This window comes from Toxotes jaculatrix, chromosome 17 (genome assembly GCF_017976425.1).
Source record: "Toxotes jaculatrix isolate fToxJac2 chromosome 17, fToxJac2.pri, whole genome shotgun sequence".
NCBI lineage: Eukaryota > Metazoa > Chordata > Actinopteri > Toxotidae > Toxotes > Toxotes jaculatrix.
In genome coordinates, this window is record NC_054410.1 from 2,698,438 (window position 1) to 2,722,143 (window position 23,706).

At 43.7% G+C, this 23,706-nt stretch overlaps 1 protein-coding gene across 8 annotated transcripts in view; it reads right to left on the reverse strand.

The window, feature by feature from the left end:
• Positions 1-23,706, reverse strand: part of fgfr3 (fibroblast growth factor receptor 3) — a 66,166-nt gene that overhangs the window by 14,923 nt on the left and 27,537 nt on the right. For 3 of the 8 annotated variants that reach the window (XM_041061563.1, XM_041061560.1, XM_041061558.1), the window contains exons 4-7: positions 21,838-21,903; positions 13,503-13,672; positions 4,245-4,368; positions 3,852-4,042 (exon numbers count right to left, since the gene is read on the reverse strand). In XM_041061563.1, the coding sequence (XP_040917497.1) occupies positions 3,852-4,042; positions 4,245-4,368; positions 13,503-13,672; positions 21,838-21,903 (551 nt within the window). Of the gene's footprint in view, positions 1-370; positions 516-3,851; positions 4,043-4,244; positions 4,369-13,502; positions 13,673-21,837; positions 21,904-23,706 lie in introns of all 8 variants that reach the window. The other 5 variants (XM_041061566.1, XM_041061565.1, XM_041061562.1 and 2 more) reach the window with 3 other exon arrangements.

The following is a 23,706-nucleotide window of genomic DNA, read 5'->3' on the forward strand; positions in this document are numbered from 1 at the left end:
TGTGTGTTCAGACCGGCAGGGCTGCTGGGAGGGCTGTGTATGTGTGTGTGTTTGTGGCAGAGCGATAGCCGAGGCTTTTGAAATCGTCACCGTAATTAAAGGAGTGATATCGTTGTGTTGTTGATCAGGAAGGAAGACAAAGCACTGGGTGTTAAATTGGACGACAGCTACGAAGCTAACAGAATATGAGCATTCAAACTCAGAACCCAGAAGAGCAATGTGTGTGTGTTTGTGTATGTGTGTCTTTGTCCTGTTAGCAAGCCTGTAAGCCAGTCAAACCCACAACCCAGAGGAGCCCTGCAGGGAGGAGGAGACGCAGCAGAGGATCAAATGTGGAGGCGGCAGTTGTCGCTCGGAGCTCAGGATTTACCTGGTTTGTGAATCTTAAGCCAGAAAGCGTTTTCTGACTTGCCTACAAAGTTTGAGGCGCGACACCAGTACTTCCCAGCGTCTTTCTCTGTCACGTTGGACAGTGTCAACTTACTGTGGGCCTCAGTGTGTTCACTGACCACACTCTGTGAAGGGAAAATCGAAAAGCACAGTGAGGCCTCCACAACAAATTCCTGTACAGAACATAGTGTGAATGCAGACCTGGAGAACAAACTCAGCAGCAGAAACGCTGTGCTACTTCTATATCCCTCTGTCTTTCTGTCTTTCTTTCCTTTCACTGGCAGGTGAAAAGTAAATCCCCTTTTCTTCTCCTTGACTGCTTCTTACTGCGAACACTTGTTTGCTGAAAGGATAATTTGACCTTTTGGAAAATACACATTTGCTTATTTTGCTGAGAATGGCAATAGCTAGCATGGAGCTAGCTAGGACCAGGAGGCAATTAGCTTAACCCACAGACTGTTAAAACCAATAATTGTTTGTTACATAAACAAATGAGATACAACTTGTTAATTAGTGAAGTTTAGAGGTGCTGGTAGGCTTATTTTTGAACTTTGGAGAAAGCTAACTAGTTAGCGAACAAGTGTTTTTCCCAAGATATGAAATCATTCCCTAAAGTAAAACATAGATGCTGAACCTTCTGTTGTAATGAGCTACTTTTACACAGGTCTCTAAGTATCGCTAATTTACATGAAAAACTGGACAGAGACACAGAATAAAACTGCACGTCGAGTGAAGCAGACTGTCTGTGAGATTAAAAGCCAACCTGTAAAACCACAAAAACACACATGCACACACATACACTCTGTGCAAAGCATACGTTCGGTTACACATGCTGTCTACTGGTATATTAAAGGCACTGCAGAATGTCAATCTTCCCTCAGTGTGTATGCCGCATGCATGAAGACACGCTAACACTTGCTCACACACACATATTGCTTGTGGCAGGCTCTCCAGCAGAGAAACTGCAGATGAATAATTAAACGGGCAAAGCACATAAAGGGGAAAACATATCATGTTTTATGGTTGCTTAATGAACATCCAGGGCTCGGCTCCAGACGCCTCCCTCTCCCTCCTCACGCCGATGCGAGTCGTTCATCGTTAACTCTTTTTCCAGGCATCAAAAGAGTGATTCAGGCATTTCTCAAAAAGAAGAAGAAAAAAAAAATCTTGCATGACCCCCTCCTCCCATCCTCAGCTGTATTTAACTCCTACAGTATATGCCACACATGAGATGTCGCAAAGAGTCTGAATGAGCTGTGGTGGGGCCAGAAAGAGAGACAGAGAGAGCGAGAGGCACACAGAGATCTCAGTAAATACTGTTTCAATTATGTGGTAGTCGAAAATAGAGCGTGGAGCCGCGGTCTGGGCTGACAGGCTCGCTTGCCCCCTCTCTTTCTTTCTGTTGGCCTGTCTCTCTCCCCCTTCCTGCCTGTTTCTCCCTCTCTATCCATCTCTCTATCTTACTCCTTTTACTCTTACTCCGTCACACTCCTTATTCTCTTGTTTGCTCACTCCATATCCCCTTTCAGACAGGCACCTCGTTACATACATGTGATGCGGCTGTGCTAAGCTAAGCTAACGGGCTGCTGGTTGTAGGATCATATTTTAAACTATTCCTTTAAGTTCTGGAGGTTTTCGTAATGTCACATCAATTTTTATCTGTTTTCATTTATTTTCTTTCCCCTTTCAATTTGGGGCACATAGGTAAGCGTCCCTGTAAACCACAATAATAATCAAACTACCAATTTCATTTGACCAAGACAGAAATATATTCTATCTTTTTTCTTTCTAATAAATGAAAAACATGGTTAGGAAATCTGTTAGAGGATCCATCAGTGAGGAGCTGCAGATGAGTGTCTCTTGTACTTATGAAAGTTATTAATCTCAACTTGAAAATAATCCATCATTGATGCAGCCCGGTGCAGAAGTCAGAGTCTGACTCTTCTGTCTTGATATCATTATTTTTCAACTCGCTGCTGAATAAAGATTTAAATGCTCAAAATCCATCACTCCAAGAAACAGATGATGCCAGCAATGTTACAGGTTCCATGTCTGAAAGGGGACTTCTTTTTCTGTCTCCTGTCACACTCCCTTTTCTTGTCTTTTGTTTCTTACTCCCTCCCGTCGTCTGCCTCCCTGTCTCCCTCACCCTCCATCTTTACCCACCACTCTGTCACACATTCTCTCTCTCTCTCCCTGCTGACTTTGCCCTTCCTTGTGTTCCTCCACTCATTTTTTCCATGGCTTTTTTGGGTGCCTCTTCCCTCTCTCCTCCTCCTCCTCCTCCTCCAAACCACGCGACGCAGCACATCTGACGGCAGCGGCGGTTAACAGAGCCCGTCTCTCTCTCTGCGTTGCCGCCACCACAGCAGTTAACTTAGTCCAAACCAGATGTTTTTATTCCCTCGCTCTTTTTAGAGGCAAAAAAAAAGAAAAAAGGGGGAGCAAAATAAGAAAGCAAAAGGCCTTCTTGGTTTTTTTCGATGGGAGTCTTCCTCTCTTCACCCCAAATAAAAAAACACACCTCGCAGTGGGTTTAGGGTGTTGTCCTCTCTCGGTGAGGAATGCTTTTTGCTCTATTCTTGAACACGAAAACTGCCTGGGGACACGATGAAACCTCCAGGAGCTGCTCTTTAACAGGAGCAAACCCTCCTAAGATTATCTGATGACTTCCCCACTGCGTTTACTTAACCTTTCCCTCACAAGGGAGTACTTGTGATTGAGAATTGCTTTTTAAAGCGCAGCACAATGCATGAAGGAGTAGCTGGAGATGCAAGTAATGTAGACACCCTCACCCTCAACTGCCTAACTGGTTAAATGTCTTTGGATGTTGTAGCTATTGTTTATGTTGGCGTGCACTGAAGCGATGTGAATACATTTTGGTTGGTAAAAGACTGATAATGTTGGTAATCTGATAAATCTGGTTTATTATTATATATATTTAAAGTGACATTATTACTTCAGCTGTATCACAAATGCCCTGAACTCTTTATCAGTTTCTACCTTAAATTATGATTTAATTTAGTTTTATCCACCTTCACAAGTTGCCAGTTGTCATTCTTCAGACCAACACTAGAATAAAGTGCTGCGATGCATCACCTCTTTAGGTTTTGGTAAAACTGAAGCACACGTAAGAACCGAAACCCACCGTGTGATTTATCATTAGGTTAATGAGGGTATACTTCTGTATGCTGCAGTACACAGCAAAGTGCAGGTGAGGCTTTTTTTCCCCTCATAATGAAGGTGTAGTGTTCGAGGAATGAGCTTGTCAATTATATGCTGCGGTGAAAAGAGCCTGTGGGCCCCACAGACCCACCTACTGTAAAAACTCATTAAATAAGGCATTTAGGAGAGATTAATTATGAGTGAAATTATCATAGGCTGGAATCTACTCCAGGCAAACTGCAGTGAAACCAGGACTCATTAGAGATGTGAAACAGGCTGTCAGGCCGCAGACCCACCTTCAGGATGTTGACGTAGGGAACGCCATCAGGGCCGTAGCGACTGCCATTGACCTCAATATGTTTCAGCCACTGGATGTGTGGCTGGGCGTCGCTGTAAACCTTACAGTGGAACTCAACGTCGCTGCCCACCACCACCGTCTGATTGGCCGGTAGGCCTGCTTGAAGGATGGGCCTGTGAGGGGAGCGCTCTGAGAAAGAAAGCACGGCGTCATTAGCACAAGACAAGCATGGGGATGATGTGCTGCAGGAAATGTGGATGCAAGTTAGTTTAAAAAATCTTTTTGCCATCAACAACACGTGTGGGTTTTTTTAAAATCCCTTGTGCATTTTCAATTAATTTGTTGTTTACACAGAAGCTGAAGTGATAGCAAATGTTTCCGTGTTGTTTACCTAGCACATCCAGCTGGTAGGTGTGGGTGATGGCGCCGTACTTGTTCTGAACCACGCAGGTGTAGTTCCCCCGGTCTGATGGCACGGCGCTCTCCATCACCAGACTCCACTGCTGGTGTCTCAGCTGAGGGGAGGACAGAGAGGAGGGAAGGGTCATTATAACACATGTGAAACTGTGAGGATACTAAAGCTATCTGAAGAAATACACACATACATATTAGTGTAGAAACAGGAATAAATATCTGTATTGTATATGTATTTAGGGTTTTTTTTTAAAGAGCTCAGGCATCTCTTTTCCTTTTCCCCTTTTTTTCATTACTTTTCTTACTTTCTGTGAATTGTCTCATCTTTTACAAGATGCATATGCTAAGTTATGGCCAGTTGTGTGAAGACAGTGTCGTGGAATGTGAATGAGCCACAAAATCCCATAAAAAAGAAGAAATGTGTCTCGTATTTCAAATCCCAACAAGCCCACTTAGCCTTTATACAAGAGACTCACTTGACTGATTTGGAGGCTGCAAAACTAAAAACAGAGGACATAGTTCATAGTGTAGAAAAAAACATGGAGCGGCTGTGTTGGTGCATAACAAGCTGGAATAAGATGGGACCTACAAATTCTCAAGATGGAAGCCTGCTTAACAAATTGCTTAACAACAATGGCAAGAGAATTAAAACCAGAACTTCACAAAGACCCACACGTTTGAGCAATCTGTTAAAGTAACTGAAATAATGATATTAAGAAGATTATTTTCATAAGAGTGAGCTCAGTAAAGTCAAGTGATTCGCTTCTCTCTGCCTGCAGTGAGGCAGGATTTTTTTTTTTGCACCTCTGAAATTGGCTCCACTGTGCCAGTCAAGAGCAATCCATCCCTGGAGAGTCGAAGGGTAAATTTTGCGTAGTAATTCAAACCAGGTGTGGCTGGATGGTAGCGGCAGCAGACAGATACTAACTTGACAGATTCAGAAGCTCAGACGCAGAGCGAGTGGCTCGGCACAGCGAGGCGAGAACAGAGAACCTGCTACGCATCGATAGGCAGAGTCTCCACGGGCCAAGAGGGACGACCTCCGCAGCTTAAGTGGAAACATGCGCTGCAGACGCCGCTGCTCTGCTCGGTGCTGCGAGACAAGCACAAAGTGAACTCCTCCGAAAGAGTTCAGAATTACTAAAGACGGGAGTGAGTGATGTCAACAAGGAGGCTTTTCAGGGTGGAACACTTAACATCATCTGCGTAGGAAAATGTGCCGACCCAGAGAGGGCTTAGTGTTTTCACAAACGTTTAACCCCACGCGTTTAGGTAACCGGCCAGCCATTCACACAATGTATATATTTGTAGGTTGAGGATCACGCTCTCCTCCTCTCCTTCTTCTCCCTCTGTCTTTCAGTATACACTCCTTGACTCTCTCTCTTGGAGGCGCGTGCGGAAAATAATGTAACAGTGTAAATATTATGCCTGTGTGTGCTTTTTGCAGTTGCGTGGTAACATAGACCAGGCTGCCCGCTCAACGCTGGCAAATGGTTTTTTCAGAGCGGCTGGCTCCACCCCGTCTACCCCTCTCAAAGCCGAGGAGTCAAACCGAAGTCAATGGCTGCTCTCATGAGCAGATGAGTGACGCCTTGTGCTGTGGTCGCTGAGCCCAAGCTGAGAGGAGAGGAGGGAGGGGGGGGGAGAAAACTGCAATGCACAGGGAGTTAAGCTAAAAGGTGGCAAAATATGAGCAGGAGTCGATATTCTGTAGAGGCCAAGACCACCAACAGAAACAGAGAGATTCTGTGATCAGAGTTCTGCTCTTATTTACGCTTTCATTTCATTTAAAGGCCTCGTGTCATAATAACCAGATAAAGTGTCTTTGCTTTAGTTCTGTATTTCTTTACTTTGACCTTCTCCTTCTCCTCTGTTACATTTCAGAGGCAAATAATGTTGTTTTTTTACTGGTCAGCAGCTTATGCTGATAAATGTTAGCGAAGGTTAGTAAAGGTAGAAATTGCTGTGTGCTCGTCTTAAACTGAGTCACTTCACTGATCTCTGTTTGTACTACTGTTACACTCTGTCTTACCGTTATCGATTACCCATCATCCCATGACTGTTACTTGTGGGAAAAGTTGCACATTTAAAATGTTATATGCTGTACATTCACTGCCACCACTGTTTACAGCTGCATAAAGTGCGGATAACGGTTTTGTAAGAGCTGTTTTCATCACACACTCACGCTGAATTGTTTATGGTTATTCTAAGCTCTGAGTGACATTTCTACTTTAATATCCCTCCGTCTTTCCCTTGGCACATTTAATTATTTTCTCCATACATGCCACTTGCTTTTATTACCATGTTACTGTGGATAACCCCTGCTGAACCTGCAGCATTAGTCCGAAACGTGATAATCCCATCCATTCCAATCATGCCAGATTCCAAACAGAATTAAATTATTAAGGAGCTTACATTAGTCATACGAGGCTTTAAAGGTTTTAGGGCTTTGGCTGTGGACCTACAGAAGGGCACAAGCCATGGGAATGGACAGGGAGTTTTACACTGCAAAAAGTCTGCGTCTGAGGGAGACATTTAACCAACATACAGAGTCTTTGCATGAAGGAGGGAGGACAGAGGACCAGGTTTGGATTTGTATTCGATTCAGGATTTTTATTTTTGAGACAAATAAAGTGATCTGCCTTATTTTGAGATATTTTTGCTTTTCTTACAGAGTTCACCAGGGAAAACAGTGAAGTTATCTCACACTATTCAGTTATTTTAATCAAACTAAGAATTCAGGACTCGACTGCCGACTTAAATGACTTGTAAAGATACAGACATTTTTTTTTGCAGTGCAGCAGTTGTCTGAGAAAACACAGGAAGCGCTGGTCCCTTTACAGTCCAAACCCTCCGTCTTCACCTCGCAAAATAGCCCTGTCAGAACCAGCGGGGGCCAGTTACCAGAATTTATGACTGTGTCAGAGCGGACCAGTGGCCTGGATCTGTGCTACCGTCTAATTTGACCCACAGAGAAGGCGGAAACAGATAGAAGAAGCCCGAAGGGCTTGCTATTAAAGCTGGAAAAGTTTGTGGGTCTATTGACTGAGTTTGGCTCTACAAGCCACTGCATCAACATAGAGGAGAAGATCGTAAATGTGGAAGATTGAGAGTTAAAAGGAGAAAAAAGTGGCTAAGAAAACAAAATAAAAAGGATAATCAGTCTTTGATATCTGTGGTGTATTCGGGTAAAACGACAGGGGGGAGAAGCGAATGACCACCACACGTCTTAAATTAAAAAAAAAAAAGAGTCCAAAAATAATCTTGCAAAGTGTAGAAATTCCAAAGCGGCCTACAGAGACTCACAATCCAGGCTGTGTTAAAATCTGGACTGGAAAAAACAAGGATTTAAAGTGCTTAAAGTCTTAAAAAGTAACAGTGTGGAGCCAGTTTAAGGGCCCTGCTTTGGAAACCTGTCAAAACAAGGATTGAAAAATCATTTAAGTGCTGAGCGACCTGGACGGAAAGAAACACAATAATTACATTGTCAACTTTTGTCTCGCTTGTGCTGCTGAAGGTTAGCATGAACACAATAAAGTCCCTTCTGCCATATGTGGCAGGATACAACAGCATTGGTTTTGGCTGTCAAAGACTCAGGCCGGCTCAATAGGCTGGTGACACGCCCTTCTCTCCCCACCTCCATCTGATGGCTCAATAGAGAGGTGAACTTTAACCTTTAGGCTCCACAGTTGTCTGGGAAGGCGCACAATGCTCTGGCACGACGCGCTGCTGGAATTTTATTTTCCATTTTACAAATGAGCCACACAACCTATTAACCGTTTCACTAAGCTTCAACAAACGTAGCGTTTAGTTCCCTGTGTTGCATTTCAATAGACTTACAAAGTGCCTGTAAGATAGAAGTGAACGTCTGAACAGCCTCCACTATGCTCTGCAATCTTCAAACTTAAGCATTATCCTCTTTAAAAACTACAAGGAAATACGTTCCCTCCAGGAATGTGAAAAAGTATTCAGACAATCACATAACATTAAGGACTGTCCACTGAAAGACACACTGGGTGATCAAATTCTTTTCAGCAGCTCTTAACCATACAAGCACAACAACACGCGAGAGGCGTAAGGTCTTCGGTGCACCTGGTATTTTGGTTCATGTAGGTGCCGCAGTGCAAAGTGCAAAAGGGCAAAATATGATTAATAAATTCACTCCTAGTACAGATACATGATTTACCAATGTTCCTGCTTTAAACACAAAAAAATGATTATTTTCATGCTGATTTTGTGCCAGATCTACTGGCCGAGGAGTGATTAGTTAAAATGGCACTTGGCATCAAAATACCACACAGACGGGAAAAGCACATTTCAAGGTCAGGAAATTACCACACTGTTGGTTACTGAGCTGCTTGCATTGTCTGTTTCCTCTTTTCTGCCCTGAATTATCACCTTTAGATCTCGTTATCACAAAAGTATCTGCAGCTCCTATTTACATCAACTCTACCATGACTTTTTATATATATATATTAAAAAAAAAAAACAGTTGAAAAAGCACATTTATCCTTGATTATACAGTCAGTTTAGAAGAGTGAAGCTTTTCTCCTTTGAGATACTTCCATGATAATTTTTTCATTTCCCATCATATTCAGCTTTAAAATAGGTGCAATACTTTGTTCGTCACACAAACTCATCTTCAAGAACCCTCCTGACTCTGCTGGTTTATGCTGGGAACAAGAGAACCAATCTGCTTTAAAGTGCTGTAATCTTTTGTCACATTTGCAGGAAGTGAACCTGATGAGACTGTATGGACCGTCTCATACTGTGGGACAGAAATGTGATGTTACGCCTGTGTAGAAGATGAAACCGCTCGTTAAAATGGATGTCTTCAAGGAACAAAGGAGAACACAGTGCATCCCCAGAAAGGCCACTTTCAACCACTCCAGTGTGAAGACAGGAGACACTCTGTGTTTGTAAAGGGGTAATGGCCCTTAATGGTCCCCTCAGACAGTGACTTTCTCTCACACCTCTGCAGATCTGAAGACACTCAGACTAAATGACAGACTGAGTGGACGGCAGTGCTGAGTGGAGAGGACGCCGCTGTGCTGATCAGCATGGATCAGTTAGCGAGTTAGTTACTGTACTGTCGCAGACACACTCCCAGTCCGGAGAGACGTGTGACAAAACTGTCCCATCACCCGTCCAAACTTCAAAAATCAGACACGGTCGCAATTCATTCTGTTGTAATTAACCACGGCTGTCAAATCAAAAATGATCTTGTCATTTCAGTCCGGACGTGAGAGGAAGACGACTTCACCTTAAGGTCCCTGCTGGAGGAATAGAGTCTTTAGAAGGCCATTGTCAGGCTGTCAGGGCTCAGGGTGCCCCCACCCACCACCCATCTACCCCCAACCCCGCTAGATGAACTCATCACAGGCAGATGTGAGGTGGGGTGATGAGGGCTGTGACACGGGCAGACTGAACGCACTGCAAAAAATGTCTGTGCTGACAACAGATCTGTCTATTATGTGTCTGTCTGCACAGTAACGATTCAATTCTCGGTCAGTGTAATACAGATTTCCCTTTAGGTTTTCTTCTTGTCTTCTGTTCTTTACATGCATTTGCTTGTTTTGACTGTCCTACAATAATGCACACTATTGTGCATACAGTTTTCTAAATTAGCTGAGGAGGAAAAAAAAAGAGGCATCTACAGAAACTTTTACGGAACAAAGAAGCAAGACACCACAGTGATTCTCACAGTTTTTGACTGACAGGTGAACTGTGCACTGCAGAATCATTAACAACCGTGAGCATGTGGCATAAACAAAAAGAGGGAGCTGAGGGATAACCATGTTAAAAATTAAGTCACAATAAAATGATATTAGGCACATCACTCAACCTAATTGAGGATAATGTGACTTGATTGTTAGTGCAAATATCTTGCAGAGCAAAATGAATCATTGTGGACGGTTAACATGGGAAGTAAAAAAGTTTCCTGTGGAAAGTGCAGGAAGCAGCAGCGTGGGTTATCTTGAGTAAGTGGAACATTCTTTGAGTTTGAGTCTTTGAGTTTTTCATATATATTTCATTCACCTCAGAACAGGTCTCAGCTAAAATCCCACAACCTGGGTGACGAAAAGCAAAACTATCTGTCAGGGTGGATACCACTAAAGGAAAGAAGGAATACTAGGCTGAATTTATCCTTTAAAATGTTTTTTAAGTCTCAATTACTATAAAAAAAAAATGTATATGGACATTTTTTTCAGTGTGCTGGGTCAGCAGAAGTTTCAACATTAAGACCGAGTGAAGATGTTACCCCTGCCCCCCCACTTAAAGCTCGGCTGTGTCAGGGGCTTTTCTGCACCCTGATTCTATAGCGAGTGACCTCCCCGTCCACCTCCCTCAAGGCCAACAGAGGCCACATGGTGACTTACTAACTGGATTTTAGTGCAGCCTCAGGACAGAAGGGAGGGAGGGAAGGGGCAGGAGATAATGTCCTGATAAAGACACAGAGAAGAACGGCTCAATAATCACTTAACGTCTTTATCAGACTAAATTACTGATGCATGCGCTGAAAGACACTGGGGTTGCAGTAAATGGCGCAATTTTCTTTTTGAAAAGATCATTCCATGGCCAGTGGTCATTATGATTTAGGAATTTATGATCGCTGTAAGGCTGAACTTGTTCCAAACAAGAGGAACCATTAGTTAAATTATGTGGTGAACAAAATTTGGCTGATGGGAATTCACAGCCTGGAGGGACAGAGGGGGAGCTGATGTGGTATTTTATGGAAGAAAAACGTCTTTTCCCAAGACGTTTGTGTAGAAACAGATATGATGAGATTAAAAACCTTTTAATTTCGTACACCTGTCACTCTCCTGCTTTACAGCTTTTTCAGGTTGTTATTGTTAAAACTCGCAGTTGCTGTCAAATTCAAGCACAACGTTAACATACACCACAAATATAACATCTTCTGTTTGGCTGGACACTAATTACAGCCTCATGATTGCCTATACTTTCAGCTTGGGTGGCCACATTATGAGCTAAACCCACAGCATCCGCCAGTGCCAAGTTCGACCTGCTGAGCTATACAGAGCAGAAAATGTACAGGAATTTGTCCTGATGGCTTGTTGACAACTGAAAGTGTCACATCTCACACTAATACAACTCAGTACGAGGCCAACAGGACCTCACATACTCTGTTAAAGTCTTACTATGGACAGTCAGCTATACATATCACTCTCTAATTATACACTGAACGTCCCAGAGGAGCATGTGGTAAAGCAGGGAAATGTACAAAATAACAACTGCTACACTGGGAAATAAACTGGGAAACAAACTGGGCGATAAGCACTGCACAGGCTCAGTCTACAGTGTGGAAATCACACAGATCAGGCTGACAATAATGTCTTAATACGGCCTCAGTCACCACAAAAACATCTACACTGTGCTCTTTAACTCGCCGCTGGTGAGTCGTTTTGCACAGAACAAGGACACTCAGGGATTTGGGAGAGAAGTCAGAGATTTGGTGAACAGATGGAATAAACATGCAAGTGCTCTGACTGGTCAGTTTGGGATTAATTTGCTGCAAACAGCGTCGACTCAAACGCATCAGCAAATCTTCATGCATACTCGACACGCTGAAAGTTGTTGGAGAGCCACTGGAGCCCAAGTTGGAGTGTCCTGAGGGCTGGTGACAGGTGTGTGTGTGTGTGTGTGTGAGTGGGGACAGAGGGAGGGAGACAACTGCTGTTGGTCTGCTGGGAGCAGATGTTGGAGATCTCTGTAAACTGTTAATAGCTGCAGGATCTCATTACATTTAACCCTTTAAATGCCAAACCTCCACTGGGGGAGAAAGTGTCCCTCACGAGCAGCCTGACACGTTTACTCTGCTGAAGTTAGAAGGAACAATTTCGATGTTTAAAGCCACCGCTTTAAATCACAGTCTTTTGCCTCCTTTGTGCTTACTGACATTATCACAGATGCTGATGTCACTGCTGTATTTATGACATTCGATTAAAACTCGACTTCGTAACTTTTGAAGAAAAAGAGAAAACTCATTCCTCCTCTTACAAATAAACAACTGAATTCATAAGTAATAAAATGCACCGTCACTCAATTCAGAACATGAAAACCTGTAAAAACTGTCCTTAAACTTTGAACAGAGTCAACATTTCCACCAAACTTTCACTTTTTGCTGAGTGCAAACTGAAAGCGTGCTCAAATTTCATTTAGTGGTTATGTGTGATTTTAACAGGCTACACCTGTCCACACTGAACGGCAGCAATATTGAGAGAGTCCCACAGAATAAACATCTCTGTATTTGGTTTGATGAATCACTTACATTTAAACATCATCATGAAATTCTCACTGCTTCCATTTTCAAACACCTACTCAGTTAATCATTCTGCCCTCAGATTCACTCACACCTCAATGATTTTCAACAACAGTTCACCTTCAAAACAGGACAACTGTGGAAAACGTGAAAGGGTCACTGTGCAGAGTGTGAACTGAGAGGGAGAGACTATAAGACCCAGGACAGAATGACCCTGGAAGATTTTACATCTCTGGACATAATTTTAGAATTTGTATGTCATAATGTTTAAGTTTATTTTGAACCAAAACCCACGTGGTGACTGTTTGAATTCCGATGTTCTTACCACACTGAGTTTGTCTTTTAATCCTAAAGCTCAGGGCCATTAAGCGAACACAAAAGTAAACCAAGGCCTATTACTTTAAGCAGTGCCATTCCACATAAGAGCCCAGTGTTTAGAGTGAATCCGATGACAAAACTGAGCACAACAGCTGTTTGCTGCACCGCGTTACTGTCAACACTGAGCTATCACGCGAGCACGCATGTATCTGTGTACCACTCTGATTTCAGCACAGCAGTTTGAACCTCTAAATATATTTTGGCCCGCTTAGCTGAGGCTAAGAGTGGTCTGAATCCTGCTGGGCCCTGAGGCGTGTTTTCTGACCTTTATTTACCGTGAGAAGACGCACTGAGCGTGAGTGCTCTTTCAGCACTCGGCTTCACACTCTTCCAGTTACAGAAATTCACACCGGGGAGCACCGCAACACTCACCCAGGTCCACTGATGGAAACACGGCAGCTCCACGGGATTAAGATGCCTTGCTCAAAGGCACTTTGATGGTTGCTCGAGCAGGACAGAACATCATCTCCGCCGAGCAGATTTTTTTGGAGATGGTGTGAGGATTTGAATCTCTAAATCACAGCCCCGCTGCTCTAACCTTTAGGTGTTAACAAGTTTGAAGTTAAGCTCTCTCACCTTGATGCCTCCCATCCTCTGCTCTCCCTTGAACTCTTTGCCGTTCTTCAGCCAGTGGATGGTTGGCATCGGGTTTCCGGACGCGGCACATCGGAACTTGACAGTGTTGGCAGCAGGAACAGCCAGAAGCTTCTTGTCCATCCGGTCAGGCCTGGTCCAATATGGAGCCTCTGTTGATGAAACACAAGACAGGGTGTTTCTGTCAGTCACAGAAAACTACTTCTGCTAAGTGGTGCTTGTCATTTTGGGCCTACTCCAAGTCAAGGCTCAGGTCATTTGAGAAAAGTTCACGTCCAGTAAAAGGACATTTGAGACAAAACTAAAGTTAAATGCTAAGTTTAATCTTAATTTAAAAAATAAGCACAGTAACGCAAGATGAGTGCATATCTCAAATCATTTGACACAAGTCAAGCCTCAGTCCAAGCCAAGTTGAGCTTGAAAGCTTTGAAAGTGTTTTTAAACAGCTGCTTGATGGTTGGATGTCGTTTTCAGGTCTAGAGGGTCAGTCAAGTCATGTCTCAGGTCGTCATTTTTGTGACTGAAGTCAAGATCTCTTATCAAAACAGCTTTGTCCTTAGTTTTCCATTTTCTGGTGTAATATTAGATCATAGAAATTTTGGGGGAGACCCTCCAGGAATTTCACAGTTACATGTTTTTGTAATTGCTGTAAGATGGCACAGATGGGACAAGTTGCTCCTCTGCCCTGTCTTCAAATTGGTCCATATTGGATGAGTTATGTACTTTGCCAGAACAGATGTGAGGTTGTGGTTTCACTGGAGGTCTCAGTGCTCCGATAAACAACCTGTGCCATTTACAGGGACTGTCATGTAAATGCTAAATGGTAAAAGCAGCTTTTTAAAGGTGAGTTCGAAGGACTTTTGTAATAAGAAATGAGGGAGATTCTGTGATGTCAAAAGAAGTTTAGACACATACAGAGGTTTCTGTAGGATGTTTACTTGCTATAGTCAGGATTGGACCTTTTACCTTTTGGTTATAAACCTGTCTTTCTCCAGTTTCAAGCCCACCCCACTGTCCGGAGAGATACAGTTACGTTCGAGATGCCCAAATGGTGTAAAACACAGTTTGACGGATGCTGAAAGAACACAAAACGTGTGTGTGAAGCGTCGTGAGGACCAAACAAAGCTTATCGTCTCCTTCCCTCGCCAACAATGAAAGAGTTCATTTGAATCATCTGATCCTGAGAGTTTGGAAACCTGTCAGGGCGATTTATTGAGTTGTATTGAGAAGACGCCGGACAAAGAGAGAGTAGCGAGTCAGAGAGGCCTATTGTTCCTGCAGTGTGGGTGTGGAGGGTGAGAGCACTGGTGCATGGCTCCCTCACTCTCTTTATAGGTCTCTCTGTGTGTGTGTGTTTCCCAGGACAAAAGCTGGGGAGGTGGCTGACCGGTCATCAGATGTCTCTTTTACTTTCTAAATGCAGGAGGAGCGAGAGGAGCTAATTACCATCTCAATGTCTGGGCTTGTATGTGTTTGTGTGCGTGTGCGTCTGTGTGTGTGTGTGTGTACGATTTGGGTCAAACAATAGTTAGAAACGAATTCTCACCCTCAAGCATCACGTGGGTGGAGTTCATCTCACCAGGACAACTCAGGTGAGACGTCAATCGCAGCAAATACAGATAGAATACCTGTGTGTAATCATGTCTGATCTACCACATGCGTGTGTGTTTGTGTGTGTGTCTGTTTATCATAATGTCTGGGGTGTTCTGATATATCTCTGACACACATTTCTTTGGCTCCTGCCATAAAACTTTGGCTTCAGCTTCACAGAGTAATTACAACCAGACCGAGAGAGGTTTCAGCGATGAAAGACGCAGACACATCTTCTTAGAAAGCAAACAAACAGAACGTTACTTCACTTCTATTGAACAAACTCTGCGTGTGTGCGTTAACAAACTGTAGTGGAGCAGCTTAACGCTGCTCCCTGCTTGAGTTAGAGACTCCCCGGCTTGCAAAGACAAACACTCTCCACGTGCAACTGCACACACACACAACTGCTTCCACCTTAAAAGGGAAATATCTGTTAGATATCATTACTTCTCTCTCCCTCTCTCTGTGTCTCCTCTGTCTCAGCGTATTTGGAGAGACACTGCATGCAGCGTGGGACAACTCTCCAAGGAGTCTGAACACATTGTTTTCTTGGCATCGTAATCAGCCACACACACACTCGGTCAAACAGAAACACTGAGTTTTTAAACAGTCACTCTCCTGATGTGTGGTCCTCCTCCTCCTCCTTCTCGTCCTCCCCCTCCCGCTGCTGCTCCTGAACTCATCTGAGCCTGAAAACACCTTCCCCCCGCTGATGATCCTTCAGCCACCATGACGTTTCGAACCCAAAATAGACACCTGAGTGGATTCAGCATGAGCTGGGTCTCTGTTTCACCTCCATGGTTTTGTCCCAAAAACACACAGAGACTGGTTCATTCGCTGACCATGAGCTGCAAAGCGCTAACTGCTCGGTTTCTGCACGAGATCACCTGCCAGTAAAAGTGTGATGTCTTCTTTTTGGATTGCCTGGCAGTGAAGTGTGTGCAGGGGGTGCAAGTTATATTTTTTTTGTCTGCTCAGGGACAGCGGAAATTGCTGCTAATACAACCTACCCTGTCATTCTCTTACTTATTCCAGATGATTCCAAACTTCAATCAGTTTGTGAGGGACTGTAGATAATGCAAATTTGTGCTGTGAAGCTGCAGTTTGTCGTTTTTTTCTGCTGCTTGCAGGTCCTCTTGTGGAAATCACAGAACAGAACATGAAAAATGGGATCAAAATGTGGAGAAAAGAGAAATCTGGTTGTGTCAGTATTGTGATAAAAGAGGACACAGCCAAGACTTTTCTATCTAATGCTTCAACAGTGTGATCTGTTGGCTCTGTGGATTCTAAACAGCTTCCTTTAGGAAGCTGATACAGGCACTTCCCTCTCTCTTCCAGCTCAGCAGCACCAATCGATATTTTGATTTCAGCATGTTTTTGATTTACTGTTGAGTCCTACTCTGTATGCTCAGCAGCACAAAGGAATCCCATCCCGTGTCTAATTGGCTGGATGGTATTTCCTCAGCAGAGGGGAGTGGGATTTTCTGAGAGCTGGGGGTGGGGTGGGGGGGGCAGCAGATACCCTTAAACCTCCACAGGGACGGGGTCAGCAGATAACCCTGCCCTGCGTGCAGCCACTCAGCTCTGCGGTTACGGTGTCATGCACATCCACCTGTCAGCTGCAGAGGTTGACCGAGGAGGGGAATCTCTCCGGGAGCCTAAAAATACACAACCGTGTTCCTGTTGTGCTGTTTGTTTGGTTTCCGTTCGATAACAGACTCCAAAGCGTGGCAGGGAGAGAGGTCAGTCAGAGGGAGGAGCTATGTCTCATTCACACGCACAGAAGCTGCCACGCCTCCAAACGCGCACATGTACTGGTATGTTTACTGGGAAAATGTATTCTATTACAGCTATCAGTTAACTCACCAGGACTGTAATCAGCAGCACAGTCTGAGGCATTATTCAAACAGGCAATGATTGGACAGCAAATACAAAACTCGGGATACATATTTCAGGTTTTCACTTAACCCCAAGTTCTGAATCTTTCACAACAACTGGTGCTGCTCAAATGGCAGTTTTCTTTCCCCTTCAAAGTTTGACAAGGTATCATAAGGGTCTGCATTCAGACGTTTCTATTATTGCTAATGAGGAGGCAATGTTTTCAGTCCTTTTTGTTTGTTTGGTAGAAAACAGGGTATCTCAACATTTTATCTAATTTCAATGAGTTTTGGTGGAAAGTTGGGCCATGGACCAAAAAGAAATGATTAGTTTTTGGTAAGGCTCCAGGAACTTTTCTAATGATTTCTCTTCTTGCAAGATGTGGATTGTTTTTTAAACATTTTCGATATTTTCTCATGAACTACTGTACTTACTTGAAGGACAGAAATCTGGCACATGCATTGCATGATTTATATTGTGTATTTTGATGCAGATCCAGATGCAGATTAACATTTTCTAAATACTTCTATTATTAAAATAACAGGTTTAGAAGATTGTGCAGTCTTGGCAGGGGTATGCCATGTCTGTTAACAAAATATGAGTATGATTATATTTTCTTTGTGTTTGGACTGGGCACTGCCATTAAAAGAATTTCACATACGTCAACACACACACACACACACACACACGTACACACACACAACCCCCGCAGTGCTCTGTTAACTTTTCCTCTGACTTGTGGCTCTGTGTTGCAGGTCGGAGGATCGCGGCTCTCTATCAACTCAACATTCAGTGCAACAGCAATTAGCTGGAGTAGGACACGCCGCGGTGCCGATTGCCACAGCACAAGGCCCTTCAGCGCTCAGACACCGATCTAGGGAAAAGGAGGAGGGGGGGGGTCTAATTGTGTAATTGTATAATTTGCCCTCGCTGACGCCTGCGAGCACACAGGCAGATTTCATTACAGATTACACTGGGGCTCTTTGAAGGCACGCTGCCCCGGAGGGCCTGCAGGGACTCTAGGCAAACAGAGTCGGAGGAATGGCGGCCGCGGAGCAGCGTAGCGTGGCCCAGCGTCCGGCTCTCTGCTCTCCTGCCAGGGTAAACAAGGAGGCTGCATAGCTCAGGAGCACAGCACAGTACAGATTAGGCTCTGTTAACATTCCTCCCTTCCGACACACACACACACACACACACACACACTGCCCTTTCACTTCACACAGGCTCTGAGTGTGTACACCACTTTCCACACTGTAAAAAGTACTCACTTTGATAAATCATATTCATCGTGTGAGGGCAGATGATGGTTTGATCTCTGACCTTTTATTTGCTCTGTTTACTTTTCGCTTTTCAGCCTGACACGGTAGAAAATGTTGCATCATGCTCGTGGGTTGTGTGTGGGAACTACAAACTTAATGCAGTTCACTTTTTCCCCTGCAGCTCCATTTCTTTACAAATACAAGATGACACTACCTTGATTCAAGAATACTGTGATAAGATTTTTGTACAATAAACGACAGTAATAAATAACTGGTCAATATGTTTATTGATGTTGTTGTCATCCATGATGTCCGAATGGTGACAATGCCCCTCTACCTGCTCATTTAGTGCAGACGCCTGAGATTTAAGGGTAAACTGGAAAGATACAGATGCAGCAGACACGGCTGCCGTCTTTCTCCTCCTATAAAAATGAAACACAAATCTGGTGTCAATCTTACAAACTGGTCGATAATATCGTTTGTGCGCGGCGTCGTCTCCACAGGAATTACTGTGGCTGCTGGGCGGGCGTCTATCTTCCCTGTCTTTCCCCAGAGGGCCTTTGGAGACAGCTGAGTGCGATCTGGAGGTGGCGGGGAATGAGCTCATGACTGCAGCAGCTTGTCTGTCTTTCTGTCTGTCTGCCTGTCTCTCCTCTGAGAACAGTCAGCTGTGGCCAGCAGCATCATTTCGACTGGCAGCTACAGCGACAGCTCAGAGTGACTTAACTCCTCAAATCTTCTCTCTTCTCTTCTCTCACCCATCTCTGTCTGGCTGTCAAACAGCAAATGTTTTCTACTCCCTTTCCCTCATTAATAGCCTAACTCTTTCTCCATCTCCACATCCCTGTTATTGTCCTCTCTGCGTGTGGATGCGGATGTTCTTCCGCTCACTGACAGGGACTCTCCGTCTGGCTGTGTGGCTCGTCACATGGCTCCTTCCTGCTACAGCGGGCTAATTAGCGGTGGCTTAGCGGACATTAAGCAGCGATAGGGGTTTAACGTTTCTGGGCTAATCCCTCTCCTTTTGGCCAGGAAATCGGAGCCTCGTATGTCATGAGGCAGACTTACATCCAGAGATTAAGTCTGGCAGTCTGAGGCTATTTACTGGCATTCAGGATGCCTGCAGTAAGCTGCTGCCGCCGCTGCCACTTTGGCCTGTTTAGAAAACACTCCAGGCTTTCACCAAGAAGTGAAGCTGTGCATTCAACACACATTCAGTTTTTTCATTGCAGCTTATCCAGAACGACTTACAGTACAAAGACAGCAACAGGAAGCTTTCTGCTGCTTTTTTTCTATAATCTCTCTGGATAAGAGCCTCGGCTAAATGTCTCAAGGAAAAGGCAAATGCGAATATGGAGATTACATTTTTTTTTTTTTAATTCTGCAGCATTTCAAGTGAGCAGAATGAAGGGATTAAATGTTGAAAGTGATATCACCAAAACAAGAGGCATTAACAGACACTCCTGTGCTAGGACAGGAAAACATATTGTTTCTAGGATTTAAGTGATAAAATGAAATAATAAGACATTTATGAGGTGATTACTTGACTTGAGTCTTTACTGTTATTTTTCCATGCGCCTCACTAACAGCTGTTGAATGTTTTGTCTGTTGTTGTCAAATTTACATTTGCATGCTGTCATCAGTATCAGCTGCTTAAAATATAGTTTTCTTTCTTGGCTCATAACGTTGAGAAAACCCTCAACATAAAAAAAAACTTACGAACCAAACATTTAATGTCTTTTTTGTCTTCATTTAGTTTTTAATGGAGCATTTTTACCTTTATTTTGTAACAAAGGTCGTATGTCGTATGTGTCTAAGTATTTCTTTCTGCATTTCCCTTTCAGATATCTCTTCAAATATTTTTCTCTTGCACTGTAATGATTGCTGCTGGATGGCGATAGAATGGGTGAAACATCAGTGACAACCATGGGACATTTGGACTGTTTTAGCAGCCGCAGCATCACAAACAGTCACTGTCTCAGTATTTTACTTGAGACAAGTGTGACGATCCTTGATTTGATCGGAGCTTTGCAAAGGGGCTTTGATTTTGGCGGGGCTTCTGCATGTCGCTCCGTCACCGAAACAGTTCCATATTTCGCTTCTGGCACCAATTTTGTTGAGCCGTTAAGGTGGACTGGGATTCAGTTCAAGATATCATGGGCTCTGTTTGACACTGCTGACATGATTTTGGCTGTTCTTCAGTTTTGCAGTGACAGCTGCAGTCTACTGTCAAGAGGTAGACTTGTCTAGTTCAATCTTTCTTCTTTGAACTGTTGTGAACTGTCAAAGTATGCAAATGATTATATAATTCAGTGGAAAGTTCAGTGTTTTGTATTTGTATCAGTGTAACTTAAATCTCTCCATGCACCTGTCTATCTCTGTCTTTCTATTAGTTTCTCAGTTTTCCCGTCTGGCTTTCCATTGTCTCCCTTGCTTCACCTCTATCCCGTCATTTCTTCCTCTTTAACCGTATTTCCATCATTTCATGTCTCTTATTTTTCTCGTCTGTCTTTGACTGTCTGCACCTCACCTTCCGCTGTCTCCCTCGGTACGGCACAACAAAGCCAGCACAGTGTGGCGCCTGGCTGGTCGAGAGCCCGCCGAGGGGTGGAGACGCTTTCTGTCTCTCTGGAGTCATGCTAGCTGACAGAACAGAGCGTGTAAAGCGTGCGCAGCCAGAAGACGCCATCCTTCATCGTTCTTTGTTCACCTGCACCTGAACTCCGCATGTCTCCCAATGCCAAACCAGCTCACATCACAACAGAGCGCTGAGAGGGGTGCTACCCGCCGGAGAACCACTGGCTTTTGATCTGTGTGACAGTGGCGTTTAGTTTAGCGCTCTGGGGAGAAGCTTTAATGTGAGCACAGGAAGCCAGTGCGTGGTTATAAGAGCCATATAATTCCAATTACAGATATAAAACTCAAGTTGTGCTCATATGAGTCTATCAGCTGCATAAATCCAGTGGTAGTCACACAGTTGCCTGTGTGAACTGCTGTGGCTCCTACACACAACATTTTTTATCACGACAACTGAAATGAGCCCGAGCTCTAAAATGCAGATTAACTGTTGAGAGTGTAAATAATGCGAGGAGACCATTTCTGCACCACAAGAAAGTACCGTGTAAATACAGCAGACACAGGGGTGCACTTTTCACTTGCTTTTCAAAGTTTAGATAATGATCCAGGGTTGGAAACACCAGAATCCCAGAAGTGACTTGAAGATATAAAGACTTAATTAGGAATCAGAGGCCCTGAGATCTCTGCAGCAACTGCGTGAAGGCAACTGTCGTGTTTTATTTGAAAAAACACTTGCAAGTGCGATATTGGTTAGAGTCTGTGAAACTGCATTTGAAAGATTTCTATAGATTATAGTTCCTCTCTGTTCTTAGTTGAGCCTATTCCAATTCATTTTTTCTACTTAAAATTCTTTTGCTTTTCAGGCCAGCTGCTGTTTGCAACATCACATTCATTTCACAAAAGTTCAGACAAGGTTGTATATCATGATAATGCTGCCCCTTGAGCTGTAACTAAAACCAAATGACACTGTTTAACCTGTGTGGTGTAGTTAAAAAAAAAAAAAAAGAATTCACCATTTCCATTACCTGCATCTTCTGGATCTTCATCATAGTCTTCATCATCACCAGATGACAGAGAATCTTTAAAGAAAAGACAAACAGGGTGTAATTAATGTTTAGATTAAAGACTTTGACCTCATTCATCTGGACGGCTTCTTCACTGTAGTAAAGTGTCTTTATTCTTTGGGCTACTTGAACTATGTTAGCCATCAGATAACACAAAAAGTACATCTGGAAAGCTTGTACCACGTAGTTTACTTTGTGCAAGACAAGAGGAAAAATAAAGAGCGGGAGGAAAAAAAAACAGCAGGAATTCTGTGCATGTTAAATGCCCAGTGGAGATTAAATGGCGTGTGTTCAAAAATAAGTATGATTAGACAAATGTACACACAGAAACACACACACACACACACGCACACACACGTATGCATGAATGCATATTAAAGCCGACTCTGCTCATTGAGAAACTCATGAATGAGTCCACAGTTCTCTGTGGCGTGGCCGGCTCTCTCAGATATTACAACCCAAACATTTCCACAGACGGTACAAATGAGAGGGTCATTAGTGCTGCTGCTGCGACACGCTCGTGTGAATGTGTGTGTGTGTGTGTGGAGATACACACAGACACACGCACAAAAACAACTGTTTCCAGCCTTCTCTGCAACACACACAGATGCCAACTCTCGCAAACAGTTAGCGTGTCAGATGACGTCTAATTACTTCTCGGCCACAGATACGACTGTTTAGATTTGCTGTATCACACATTTTCACGGCGGCTTTGTAATTATTTTCGATCTGACCTTGAAGTTTTCTGGTTCAGCTCCACAGGTCTGCTTAATGAGAGCCAGCTGTTACCTTGACAACCCTGTTGAGCCGAAACTGCTCCTGAAACTCCTGACGAGCAGGTTTTTCTTTCTAATATCCGACACCTCGGTCCATGACTCCGCGCTGCCATTGTGTCGCAGCTCCGCAGAAAGAAGCCAGTTTGACCCACGTTACAAACATGACTCTGCCTTTTTCAAAAAACAACTGAGGCCGTCAACACAAACCTCACAACACAGTGCTGTGAATGAGCGCTTACTGAAACAAGTGCTAGCAGCTCTGTGAGGCTGCAGCTCAGCTCAATCACAGAATTTAAACATGAATTAACAAAGAACAATTCTTCTAACGAGTAACAGTAAATTTGGAAATTATGGTGGTATCTGCCTCACGTAAATGCAAGTGTCTGCAAAGTCTCCAAAAGTAAAAGTTTTTCATTTTCGTACACTTCAGCTTGCAGGTAACTTCTTTCATCTCCTCACATTTCAGCCTCTTGTTTCCAACATGTGCACCCTGTGTGTGTACAATGTGATCTGGCCGCCTTCCGCTGTCTGGACGCCGTCCAGGTGCTAAATCTGATACTGCTCCTAAATATCTGACACCTTACTCAAATATTTGAGGAAAAACATAATAGTCCATGTGTGTTTTAGATGGAGCTCAGGCTGTGTTTAGAGTAGAGGGAGGAGAACGGTTGGTTTACGGGGGAACAGGATATTGTGACCACATACTGTAAGAAGTCTGACTTTACAGGTAACTTAAACATGCACTGAGTGTTAAAATGGCATGAAAATGTCTGACAACAGGCTGCGATGAATTAGCTTCCTGCTTGGTTTTCACTCCTAAAACATGCTGAGCTGAGCTGGAAGCAAATGCAGTTATCTCACCTCAATTTTTGCACAAAGAAAAAAAAAAATCTGACTTGGAAAGATGGATGGCTTCTTCCTTCTAAATCAGTGATGTGGGGAGTGTGTTTGAAAGCGTCCTCCTGCAGTCTGCAGCTGATATGTGGGTCCATGAGGAGAAGCTGTCCACATCTGATCAGTCCTGGAAAAGGCCATTTTCTTC